We start from the raw sequence: 13,991 nt of genomic DNA, 5'->3' as shown, positions 1-13,991 counted from the left end.
GCCCTTTTCCATCAGCGAACGAACAGGGGAACTCGGGGCAGAACGGGATAGTGGCGCACAATGGGAAATTGCTCTTTTCTAGACTATACAGTGCTGCAACCTGTTGTATGGGCATGTAACTATTTCTTTGAATGGAAGGGAAGTCAGGGCAGCCATTTTGATTTAGTTTGAAGTGCGAGAGCTAAGTGAATTGTTGTCCGTCACGTTACTGCTTGCGTTGTTATAACGTTTGGCGAATTTCAACGCCAGGTAAGCTGTTAATTGTTAATTGTATACCCTAAAATGGCACATTCTCTTGAAGTGCATGGCATTTGTTATACTTTAGTTATTTAATGCGTTTAAATACGTCAGTTGCCGGCCGCGGTGGTCTCGCGGTTCCAGGCGCGCAGTTAGGAACCGTGCGACTGGTACGGTCGCAGGTTCGAATCCTGCCTCGGGCATGGATCTGTGTGCTGTCCTTAGGTTAGTTAGGTTTAAGTAGTTCTAAGTTCTAGGGGACTGATGACCACAACAGTTGAGTCCCATAGTGCTCAGAGCCATTTGAACCAAATGCGTCAGTGATTACACTCCATGAAAGTTGTTAACGTCAAAAGTGCTTTTGGGGCGGAACGGGAGGGGGGAGAATGGGATAGTGGTCCGTTCTGCCCCGTCATATTTTGATGCAAGTAGAAAGCAAACCCAGCCTGGATGTTCATGGATGCCAGTTTCTCCGAGCCAGCTATGTCGCTGAACAACTCAGCTTTCTCAGATATCGCCCGAGACTGTCATTCCAATCTCAATAATCTGTCGAAATACTCGGCGGACTACAAGACGAAAAGGAAAAACCGTCGTATTAACAGATTCTCCTTACAAGAAGGAACTTAATGCTGTCGCACGTAAAGTAGGCCTAAAGAAAGGAAGAGGGTACACCAATATGAACAATGTCAGAACGGAGACGTCAGGTGCAATGCAACGTAAGGCAAAATATCAAACTGTACACCCAAAAAAACCAAAACACAGGACATCAAAGACTTTAAGAAAAATAAAAAGAAGAAGATGACGGAGAAGAGGGAATCAGAGAGAGAGGATGCTGAGTGTCTCTACTGTGGGGACTTGTACTCAGTTTCTAATGAGGGCTGGGTCGCATGCCAGTGGTGTTTCAAGTGGGCACACAATTCATGTGCTGGCAGAGACGGTGAAGATGAAGAGGAAATACTGAGTTGCGACTATTGTCGAAAGGGCTAGTAGTTATTGGTTTGGTTTTTATTAAGCATTATACATTTTTCAGAATGACAAAATAATTTCTTATTGTAGAGAATGACTTTTTAGTTGTTTAAATTACACATTCCTTAGTCTGAATTATACAACATTTTGTCATAGTTTAATACGATATTCGTAATTCAAATTTAACGTTTATGCAATAATTTAACAAAAAATAACCTTATCCAAATCTGCCCCATGTGTGGGGCGGAACGGGAAATATGCAAGACTTTATTTGAAGAATTGTAAGAAATACAAAATGTATTGTTTTAAGTGAATTTAAAATAAGGTACATTAGGTTACACTACAAGGTGTTTTTTTTTTTACCTTTAAGAAGTGTTTCCTTGTGTTCTCTTATTTTATACAAATTGTTAAACATTAAGTATCCTGTTCCGCCCCGAGTTCCCCTAACCATTCTTGAGCAACAGTCTTTTAAACACGCCGCTAACGGCCTTTTAAAAAAAACTCAGAAGCCAGCAGTACGGAAATAAACTATTTTTTAAAACACGCCGCTAACGCCAATCAAAGCAATGTATAGCAATACAACAATTTAAAAAACAATTAAAAAAACAATTTAAAAAAATTTAAAAACAACAATTAAAAAAAACGTTTTAATGCTACATGAAGCAGTTCTGTTCGCAGATTTTCCTCGCTATATTCGGCAACTTTTTTATGACGCCGCGCTTTTGTTGTGAATGGTGATTCGAATCCCATTGTAAGTAAGAGCCTGTGTGCGTGGGTTTTCGGTAAACTGTGTGGCCCGAGGTACCGAAAGTGAAGCGTGCTGTTACGGCATAAAGTCGAGCGCTTACACGCCAGTCGGGAATGGTAGAGAAGAGATAGGTGGGGGAAGAAGTAAATTGATCGCACACAGCCGACCCCTCTCCAGGACGACAATGCGACAGCAGCGAAGAGGACTTAAGCCCCGGACCAAGTTCAGGAGTAGCTTCAAGGCTAACGACTTGCATATGAGCGTCAACGCTCGTTATTTCACTTGTACACACTATGAACTTACTTTTTTTAAATTGTTGTATTGCTATGCATTGCTTTGATTGGCGTTAGCGGCGTGTTTTAAAAATAGTTTATTGCCGTAGTGCTGGCTTCTGTGTTTCTTTTTAAAAGGCCGTTAGCGGCGTGTTTAAAAGACTGTTTATTGCCGTACTGCTAGTTTCTGTACGATGAGAATAAAACATTTGTATGTGGAAATCTCAACTCGACAGTATTCTACTAGAAATCTGGCCCCGTTCCCCAACTTGTGGTGTGGCTCTTAGTAACCGTAACCATCGCGTGTGTCAATTTCATAGTAGGTTTATTTTGCCTGCAACATATTTACAGTACAGTGTGTGTGCGTGTTTTGAGCCTCCGAGCATAAACCACACGCACTACAGTACAGCAGTGTATGTAGTGTGCACTGGACTGCAAGGCATGAGCAGAACGCAGAGAGCAGGTGGTCTGTGTGTAGGGTCAGGGAGTTCGCAACGGCCTAGGCTGCACGGATGCCGGACATTTGCCACACTTGCCCCTTCGCCAGGCAGCGATCCCTCAGGTAAGGGACGCCCTTCCCCGTACTTCTTCTATCCGCTTTCAAACCGCCGTCTCCACATCTTGCTCGATACAACCAGTACGTAAGGGACCTCCATCTTGCCGAAATACAGAGCTTCTTTTCCGAAATTGAAATATTTATAACTTTTGGGAAACGGAAGCAATACCGATGATTATGTCAGTATATAATTAGTCCTGAGAAGTATAAATATAGATCCCTCTGTCTGTACGGTAGCTTCCTTCACGCTTACTGATTGCGACAGAAAGAGTCCATCGCCATGGGAGCAACAAGAAAGGAACGATGTAAAGACAATGCGAATGTACTCTAATCATTTCTTTTTGATCACTGCATTTGTGCCTACTTTAATTACTACAACTACATGCCCAAAAGACAATAAGAAAGGAAGGAATGGGTATGTGAATGTTTGAAAAGAAGAACGACTTACTCCATATTAATTTACTCTCTAAAATCCGATATCCCTAGCCGCGAAACATTAGTTAATAAAGTGGCGGGACAATGTTCAAAACATGACTGAAAGTACGTTCATAAACAGAGATAAGAACATCTATGTTTGACATGTCATCTAAAGTCGACGTACAGTTTTAAAATATTAGAAATAAGGAAATGAAGTAATACAGAATGCTCTGCTTGTAAGGTACTTTGTTGTTCTACATTGTTTAGCTCTGGTATTTACAGGGTCACAGAGAAATAATCCTAGATTTTGGAGGAAAAACCCGTAATTGTAATGGTCTGCACTGCAACAGAAACAGGAAGCACAACTTAAGGAAAAATAATGTAATGTGTGTTCCAGCTCACAACCAAAATTGAAGCAGATAGTTCCTGTGGCTTAGTATGGGTAGAGGTTATATTCGACAACCGGAATAAATTAATAACTGGCTCCTTTTAGTGACGTCCGGTCTCAGATGAAATAGTTGCTGAACAGTACAAAGAAAAATTGAGTCTCATCACAAATAGGTACCCTACCCATACAATTATAGTTGGCAGCGACTTCAGTCTACCTTCCGTATAATTTTCAGACCCTACTGTGGATAGAAAACAACTTCCGTAATTGTTCTCAGTGCTTTTTTAAAATTATTTTTAACAATTAGTTGACGAGGCCATTCAAATTGCAAATGGCTACGAAGACACACTTGACCTCTCAGCCACACATAATCCTGAGCATCACGACGGATACAGGGATTAGTGAACACCCAGTCGTAGAGAGGCTCAGTTCCGTAAGAAAGAAATTCACCAAAACTAAATGCGTAATATGTCTATTTATAAAAGCAGCTAAAAATTCGGGTGATGTCTTTCTAAGAGATAGTCTGGAATCCTTCCAAACTATGTAAATGTGGCTTAAGTTCAAAGAAATAGTATCAACAGCGCTTGAGAGATTCATGCCAAGTAAATTAAAAAGAGACGGAACTGATACCCCGTGGTTCACAAAACACGACAGAAAGCTGTTGCAGGAGCACTGAAAAAGGCACGTATAATTTAGACGAACGCAAAATCTCCAAGATTGGCGAAGTTTTACTGAGGCTCGAAATTTGGTGCGGATTTCAATGCGAGATGCATTTAATAATTTCCACAACGAAACCCTCTCTAGAAATCTGACGGAAAATCCAAAGAGATTCTGGTCCTATGTTAAGTAAACGAGCGGAAAGACTCAGTAAGGGATGAGGGGGAGGAGGAGGGGGAGGGGGAGACAAGGGACCCAGCCCTTAGGAGCAGGTAACATCGTGGCCAATGTTCGGCGTGGCCAATGTCCGCACACCGGCTGCACTCACCTGCGTGATACTGAGTGTGCCGCTACGGTAGTCCCTGGAGACGGTGAGCAGCGGGTAGCCGGTCTGCAGGGTCCACGTGTCCATGACGGCCTCGACGGTGACGCCGGTGGGCAGCGCCCCCTGGCGGTGGGCCTCGGCCGTCAGCGCCGCCCACAGGTCACTCTGCTCGGCGTTGTCCAGGCGGTGCTTGCGCAGGTAGCTGGTCAACCCGTCCCGGAACACCGTCTCCCCGAGGAAGTGCGACATCATGCGGATCAGGAAGGAACCTGAGCACACGCGACACCGCCACCGGCATCAGCTTCCACTCTCGCACATTTACGAGGCGACCTAACACCTCGAAAAAATTACTTGACGAAATAATTTTTGTTTTGTTTCTTAGCAGGTATCTCAGTAATTCGAACTAAAAGTGGCCTAACAGAAAGTTCATAAGTATAAGTCATAAATAGTACCATACTTTCAATAGTAGACTTATTTCCTTACAGTAGGAAGCAGAAAGTATAAGTCATAAATAGTACCATACTTTCAATAGTAGACTTATTTCCTTACAGTAGGAAGCAGAAAGTAGCATCTCCAACCCACGCTGAAAGAAAGTTGATTGCCTAACCAACTCAAGATCTAGACTGAGATTTTCACTCTGCATCGGAGTGTGTGCTGATTTGAAACTACCTGGCAGATTAAAACTGTGTGCCGGACCGTGACTCGAACTCGGGACCTTTGCCTTTCGCGGGCAAGTGCTCTACCAGCTGAGCTACCCAAACAGGACTCACGCCCCTTCCTCACAGCTTTACTTCTGCCAGTACCTCGTCTTCTACCTTCCAAACTTTACAGAAGCTCTCCTGCGAACCTTGCAGAACTAACACTCCTGAAAGAAAGGATATTGCGGAGACATGGCTTAGCCACAGCCTGGGGGATGTTTCCAGAATGAGATTTTCACTCTGCAGCGGAGTGTGCGCTGATATGAAACATCCTGGCAGATTAAAACTGTGTGCCGGACCGAGCAGGAGAACTTCCGTAAAGTTTGGAAGGTAAGAGGCGAGGTACTGGCAGAAGTAAAGCTGTGAGGACGGGGAGTGAGTCGTGCTTGGGTAGCTCAGTTGGTAGAGCACTTGCCTGCGAAAGTTTCAACTCAAGATCTGTTTATTTATTTTAACACTTAAGACGAAAGGCACATACAAATTTCTCAGAATACATAAGAAAACTTAACTTTCATTTATTTTTCCATGTTGAACAGCCATCACCAACGGTATTTTACTCTCTCCAAAAGCCTTCGTTACGACAAAACTGTGTTTTTTTTTCTGTAGGAAGTGGAGTCACCGCCTGGAGTCACCGCTAACTGGCACAGTGGCTACCTGCGATTGTGTTAGCCTTTTGTTAGAACATTTAATTGCTGGCTTTATCTGATCAGATACACCTACCGAATATCGTGTAGTGCCCCCGCGAGTATGCAGATGTTTCACAAGATGACATGGTATGGACTCGCCTAATGTCTGATGTAGTGCTCGAGAGAACTTGCAGCATAAACCGTGCAGCGCTGTCCATAAATCCGAAAGAGTCCGAGGGTGTGGAGATCTCTTCCGAGCAACACGTTACTACGCATTCCGGATACGCTCAATAACGTTCATGTTAGGGGAGTTTAGTGCCCAGCGGAAGTTTTTAAACACAGAAGAGTGTTCCTGCAGCTACTGTCTAACAATTTTGGAGGTGTGGGATGTCGCATTGTCCTGCTGGACTTGCCCAGGTCCGTCGGAATCAACAACGGACACGAATGGATGCTGGTGGTCAGACAGGACGCACGGCGTCCCACATCACCCCATCTGCACACGCCCCACCCCATTACACAGCCTCCACGAGCTCCAACAGTCCCCTGCTGACATGCAGGGCCCATGGATTCATGTGGTTGTCTCCATTCCCGTACACGTCTGAAACGAGACTCGTCCGACCAGGTAATTTGTTTCCAGTCATCAATGGTCAACGTCGGAGTTGATGGGCCCAGGCGAGGTGTAAAGCTTTATGTCGTGCAGTCATCGAGGGTACACGAGTGGGCCTTTGGCTCGGAAAGCCCATATCGATGACATTTCGTTGAATGGTTCCCACGCTGACACCTGTTGATGGCCCAGCATTGAAATCTGCGGCAGTTTGCGGAAGGGTTGCATTTCTGTGACGTTGAACGATTCTGTTCAGTCGATGGTTCAAATGGCTCTGAGCACTATGGGCCTTAACATCTATGGTCATCAGTCCACTAGAACTTAGAACTACTTAAACCTAACTAACCTAAGGACAACACACAACACCCAGGCATCACGAGGCTGGGAAAATCCCTGACCCCGCCGGGAATCGAACCCGGGAACCCGGGCGCGTGAAGCGAGAACGCTACCGCGGGACCAGGAGATGCGGGCTCTCTTCAGTCGTCGTTGGTAGAGTTCTTGCAGGATCTTTTAGCGACCTCAGCGATGTCACAGATATTCACGGTACACTCGTCAAATGGTCGTACGGAAAGTCCCCACTTCATCACTGCCTTGCAGATGCTGTGTCCCACCGCCTGTGAGGCGACCATAACACCACGCTCAAATCCTCGTAAATCTTGATAACCTGCTATTGTAGCAGCAGTAATCTATCTAACAACTGTGACACACACCTGTTATCTTTGATAGGCGTTGCCGAACGCAGCGCCATATTCTGCCTGTTTACACACCTCTGTATTTGGATACGCATGCCTATACCAGTTTCTTTGGCGCTTCAGCATGGACATGGGATGTGTCTAGTATTCGTGTTTGTGATGGTTTGAACCCTGCTGGAGACACTTTCAGTTATGTGTCTGGAGGAATGCATACTATTCCCCTTCAGGAGCAGAAACTGGGGATGCCAGTGATTTTGCACGCAGGAGTCTAGAACGAGGCTGACACTGTAACTCATCCCGACCCTGTTTCTGGGTTCAGCTCGGGACTCTGGCAGGCCAGTACACTCACTGTCTCCGAACTGCACAAAGTGCTGTAACACGTATTCATATCCTTCTGCTTTTAGCGTTGTTGTAAATGCAGTAAGGAGAACCACATACTGTTGTTGTTGTTGTGGTCTTCAGTCCTGAGACTGGTTTGATGCAGCTCTCCATGCTACTCTATCCTGTGCAAGCTTCTTCATCTCCCAGGACCTACTGCAGCCTACATCCTAATGAATCTGCTTACTGTATTCAACTCTTGGTCTCCCTCTACGTTTTTTACCCTCCACGCTGCCCTCCAATACTGAATTGGTGATCCCTTGATGCCTCAGAACATGTCCTACCAACCGATCCCTTCTTCTTGTCAAGTTGTGCCACAAAGTTCTCTTCTCCCCAATCCTATTGAATACCTCCTCATTAGTTATATGATCTACCCATCTAATCTTCAGCATTCGTCTGTATCACCACATTTCGAAAGCTTCTATTCTATTCTTGTCCAAACTTTTTATCGTCCATGTTTCACTTCCATACATGGTTACACTCTATAAAAATACTTTCAGAAACGACATCCTGACACTTAAATGTATACTCGATGTTAACAAATTTCTCTTCTTCACAAACGCTTTCCTTGTCACTGCCAGTCTACATATTATATCCTCTCTACTTCGACCATCATCAGTTATCTTGCTCCCCAAATAGCAAAATTCCTTTACTACTTTAAGTGTCTCATTTCCTAATCTAATTCCCTCAGCATCACCCGATTTAATTCGACTACATTCCATTATCCTCGTTTTGCTTTTGTTGATGTTCATCTTATATCCTCCTTTCATGACACTGCCCATTCCGTTCAACTGCTCTTCCAAGTCCTTTGCTGTCTCTGACAGAATTACAATGTCATCGGCGAACCTTAAAATTTTTATTTCTTCTCCACAGATTTTAATAACTACTCCAAATTTTTCTTTTGTTTCTTTCACTGCTTGCTCAATGTACAGATTGAATAACATTGGGGAGAGGCTACAACCCTGTCTCACTCCCTTCCCAACCACTGCTTCCCTTTCATGTCCCTCGACTCTTATAGCTGCCATTTGGTTTCTGTACAAATTGTAAATAGCCTTTCGCTCCCTGTATTTTACCCCTGTCACCTTTAGAATTTGGAAGAGAGTATTGCAGTCAACATTGTCAAAAGCTTTCTCTAAGTCTACAAATGCTAGAAACGTAGGTTTGCCTTTCCTTAATCTAGCTTCTAAGATAAGTCGTAGGGTTAGTATTGCCTCACGTGTTCCACATACCAACCACAAAAACGCCTGGACACTGTATCAACGAATCTTGGCGCTGCCCGTGACGGTATGTAATGTTATCCAGGGATTCGCCAAACCCAACGCCTTGCATCGAATAGCCTCAGGGGCGGGATTCATCGCTCCGAGTCAGTTGTTAAATCATTCACTGTCCAATGGCGTCGCTCTTTACAACACTGGAGGCAGTGCTCAGCGCTGAGTAGAGGAACGTGTGGCTTGTGAGCAGCTGCCCGACCGCCGTACCACAGTCTCTTTAGATCCCCGCGCCAGGTGGACAGCTGGTAGCACTTTGTAACTCTCGAGTCATTCTTTCCACAGACTTACAACCAGACTGAGCAACACTTGCGTGAGGAATGCCTGGTGTCGGCTCCTCCCTTACATTTACACTTCACAGTTTCTTCTTCTTTCGTTTCACCCTCTTTGGCGTACGCTGGATCAATCATTTCTTTGTGCGTTGTTCTTTTCTTAGGGCCCAGTATTTCCTCATTCTTTCTCATCTTCTTCTCCTCTCTTCTTCCGAGATGAAGGGTTTGGTCTTCTGTGTAGTTTTACCTTGGAACCTTATGTTTTCATCTTTAGTAATTAATTTAGCTGTGCCATCAATAAGTGAATTTTCTGAAATCTTTAATTCTACTAGGTCTTTCTCAGTTTCTTTAAACCAGGTGGGTTTCGCTTTGCGGTTACAGAAGAAGTCAAAGATTTGTTTAGTTAATCTGTTAGAATTCATTCTGACTAGATGACCATAGAATAGAATCTGAAAGTTTTTCTGTTTTCTTGTAGAAAGTTTCATTTTTGATGTATATAATCTTATGGTCTTGAAATTTTCTCCCAGTGATTTTACTTGCAATTTATCTTCCCTTTAGCTCGAGTTTATCCATTTGGCGTTTGAAATTCATGTCAAGTGTTTCTGCTGCATACAGTGCTTCTGGTTTAATCACTGTCTTGTAATGCGTAATTTTGGACCCCCATGAAAGGGGAAGGCCAATTCAAGTTTATTTTTTCTGGATTCCATTGCTTTGCTTTCCCCAGCATTCCAACTAATCCATTCTCCGAGATATTTGAATTCTTTTACTATTTCAATCTTCTGTTCTTGAACTTTGAGGTATTTACATGAGTGCTTCATGTTTCTCAATATCTTAGTTTTTTTAAAGGATATGTGAAGGCCTATTTTAGCTGCTTGTTTCTTTAGTTCAAGGATTTGCTCCCGTGTTTCTTCCATTGTTTCAGCAAACAGGGCCATATCATCTGCAAAAGCAATGCAATTTACTTTAATATTCTTCTTTTTGTAACCTAGTCTTATACCACTCTTAATTTTTGTGTTCCGTTCTCTGACTACTTTCTCAAGCGCGCAATTAAACAGCAAAGGTGAGAGCCCATCCCCCTGTCGCACTCCCGTTTTTATTTCAAAGGGTTACTATAGTTCGCCCATAAATTTAACTTTCGAAAATGTATATGTAAGGATCGCTTTTATAACATTAGTTGTTTTCTTATCCAAACCCGTTTCTTCCAGGACTGATAATAGAGATTCTCTATCAATCGAATCATATTCTTTTTTGAAATCAATGAAACAAACATTTTATTTGGGCAGGTTCAAATAGCCATGAGGGATACGCTATTCAGGCGACATCCAATGACTGCTAAAAAGGTAAGAATAAGGTACTATAAAATCATCCACTCGTATATCTGGAAGCAAAGAGTACATGCATAATAAAGTTATTTCTTAATGTATTGCGATGAAGTTAGTTTTTCATGTTTTAGAATAAAGAAAATCTTTGATAAGGTGTTGCGCTACAGACACAACACTATATGATCATATAAGTATCCGGACACCCCCCAAAACATACGTTTTTCGTATTAGGCGCATTATGCAGCCACCTACTGGCATGTACTCCACATCAACCACTTCATTAGTCATTATACATGGCGAGAGAGCAGAATGAGGCGCTCCACGGAACTCACGGACTTCGAACGTGGTCAGGTGATTGGGTGTCACCTGTGTCATACGTCTGTATGCGAGATTCCCACACACCTTAACATCCATATGTCCACTGTTTCCGATGTGATAGTGAAGTGTAAACGTGAAGGGACACGTGCAGCACAAAAGCGTACAGGCCGACCTCGTCTGTTGACTGACAGAGACTGCCAACAGTTGAAGAGGGTCGTAATGTGTAATAGGCAGACATATATCCAGTCCATCACACAGGAATTCCTAACTGCATCACGATCCACTGCAAGTACTACGACAGTTAGGCGGGAGGTGACAAAACTTGGATTTCACGGATGAGCTGCTGCTCATAAACCATCCATCACGCTCGTAAATGCCAAACGACGCCTCGCTTCGTGTAAGGAGCTTAAACATTGAACGATTAAACAGTGGAAAAGTGTTGTGTGGGGTGACGAATCACGGTGAACGTCATGTGCCTGCTTGTGTAATGCCAACAGTAAAATCCGGAGGCGGTGGTGCTATGGTGTCGTTTTCTTTCTCATGTAGGAGGCTTCGAGCCCTTGTTGTTTTGTGCGTCACTATCACAGCACAGGCCTACACAGATGTTCTGAGCACTTTCTTGCTTCCCACTGTTGGAGAGCAATTCGGGGATGGAGATTGCATCTTTCAACACGATCGAGCACCTGTTCATAATGCACGGTCTGTGGCGGAGTGGTTACACGGCAGTAACATCCATGTAATGGACTGGCCTGCACAGAGTCCTGACCTGAATCCTATAGAACACCTTTGGGATGTTTTGGAACACCGACTCCGTGCCAGGCCTCACCGAGCGACATCGATACCTCTCCTCAGTGCAGCACTCTATGACGAATGGGCTGCAGTTCCCCAAGAAACCTTCCACCACCCGACTGAACGTATGCCTGCGAGAGTGGAAGCTGCCACCAAGGCTAAAGGTGGAGAGCACCATATTGAATTACAGCATTACTGATGCAGGGCTCCACGGTGTCCATATACTTTTGATCACATAGTATAGTTTGGGAGCTTAAATAAAAGTAAAAGAATTTGCATCAAGGCAGACCCACAAACGCATATAGTTTTAAGCAGACACATATCAACAAGAGAAGAGTTGATGTTGAAATGGTTATTCCCAGAAAGAGCACCGACGAAATGATTTACGAGGTGATAGGAACAGTTGAAAAACAGTGGTACACAATCGAGATCTCCACCAAATCATTAGTCGCTTCGAAAGATGCGTCTAGCTTAAGACTGAATGTGTGCAAAAGGACTAACGCGACCCCCAAGTTTCGCCGCCGGTGCTTGGTGTCTCCAAAGTCATAATTAAGAGCCTCTGACTGTACCTCAACCATCCATACTCCACAGGCCACAGGGGAGGCGCCTCGGGTCGGCTACCGCGCCACTCCACTTCCTCCAGTCCCCCCACTGCAAACGGTCGACAGCGGTAGCCACTGTTGGTGAACATCCTCGTCCCCTCTTTGAGATAGACTCTCTCTGAACCTTAACTCTGTTTTCACATCATGGAGTGCCCAAATTCGGATTGCTTCCCCAAACGCAACCCTCCAGTCTCCTAAATGTGAACACATTCAGCTGATCCCGAGTGAGGCCAATCTCTACCACTTTGTAGGAGAGCATGGTTGGTCCCCATCTTTGCTTGTTGACACACAGTCAACCATTAACACGTTTCCTAGTTACAACCGTTTTACACACATCAGAAGAAGTTTTGCACCATTCCAGTTCCCAGAAGTCCTGAAGACATACGTTGACTGTGGGTATTGTATCACAGACACAGTCCCTTTGACTGTCCAGAGATTTCACTAAACCCGCCCAAAGACGTAAACAACCATGTGTGAGCAGCGACTATTAGACGGAGGGGGTCCGACAGCCGATCAGTTCCAGTCATCCACCAGGAAGGAGGAACACGGCTCGTGTTGTCTGTAGTCCAACCATACCTAGACGGTCAGTACCGCGGTACGATCGCGTCGCATTGTTACTTTGTGCCAGGAGGTGTTCTGAACAAAGGAAGTGTCCAGGCGTCTCAGAGTGAACCAAACCGATGTTGTTCGGACATGGAGGAGATACAGAGAGACAGGAACTGCCGATTACATGCCTCTCTCAGGGCGCCCAAGGGCTATCACTGCAGTGGATGACAACTACCTACGGATTACCTTTGTACCGACGAAACCACGCAGCGCTGTTCAGATGGGCTCAACAACACGCCGAATGGACCGCTTAGGATTGGCATCACGTTCTCTTCAGTGATGAGTGTCGCATATGCCTTCAATCAGACAATCGTCGGAGACGTGTTTGGAGGCAACCCGGTCAGGCTGAACGCCTTAAACACACTGTCCAGCGAGTGCAGCACGGTGGAGGTTCCCTGCTGTTTTTGGGTGGCATTATGAGGGAGTGGACGTACGCCGCTGGTAGTCATGGAAGGCGCCGTAGCGGCTGTATGATACGTGAACGCCATCCTCCGACCGACAGTGCAACCATATCGGCAGCATATTGGCTAGGCATTCGACTTCATGGACGACAATTCGCGCCCCCATCGTGCACATCTTGTGAATGACTTCCTTCTTGATAACGGTATCGCTCGACTAGAGTGGCCAGCATGTTCTCCAGACATGAACCTTATCGAACATGCCTGGGTTAGATTGAAAAGGGCTGTTTACGGACGAAGTGACCCACCAACCAGTCTGAGGGATCTACGCCTAATCGCCGTTGACGTGTGGGACAATCTGGACCAACAGTGCCTTGACGAACTTGTGGGTTGTATGTCACGACGAATATAGAAATGTATCAATGCAAGAGGACCTGCTGCTAGATATTAGAGGTACCGGTGTGTACAGTAATCTCGACCACAACCTCTGAAGATTTTGCTGTACGGTGGTAGAAACTGCAAAATGTGTGCTTTTCATGAGCAATAAAACGGGTGGAAATGATGTTTATGTTGATCTCTGTTCCAATTTTCTGTACAGGTTCCGGAACTCTCGGACCCAAGGTGATGAAAAACTTTTTTTGATGTGAATATAAGCGCTCCACGTATTGCTTACTGTTTCTAAATTTTCTCATGCCAGTCTTTCAAAACATATGGATACTTAAACTGAAATGGTAAAGCTTCTCATACACCTGCTTTTTTTAAAATTTGGTTAAAAATTATCAGTTTTCTAAAATGTGGACTATTTTCATGCATACGAGACATCCTGAGACGTCTAAACCACACCTTTTCTCA

The 13,991-nt window shown here is 44.6% G+C and overlaps 1 protein-coding gene across 3 annotated transcripts in view; it reads right to left on the bottom strand.

Annotated features, from left to right (window-relative positions):
- LOC126293406 (aminopeptidase Ey-like) overlaps positions 1 to 13,991 on the bottom strand; it is a 424,028-nt gene that overhangs the window by 92,205 nt on the left and 317,832 nt on the right. For all 3 annotated transcript variants that reach the window (XM_049986620.1, XM_049986618.1, XM_049986619.1), the window contains exon 8: positions 4,570 to 4,835. In XM_049986620.1, the coding sequence (XP_049842577.1) occupies positions 4,570 to 4,835 (266 nt within the window). The remainder of the gene's footprint in view (positions 1 to 4,569; positions 4,836 to 13,991) is intronic.

Source organism: Schistocerca gregaria, chromosome 10, assembly GCF_023897955.1.
Source record: "Schistocerca gregaria isolate iqSchGreg1 chromosome 10, iqSchGreg1.2, whole genome shotgun sequence".
Classification (NCBI taxonomy): Eukaryota; Metazoa; Arthropoda; class Insecta; order Orthoptera; family Acrididae; genus Schistocerca; species Schistocerca gregaria.
Note: the sequence above shows the minus strand (reverse complement) of the source record. Positions and strands in the feature narration are given on the sequence as shown.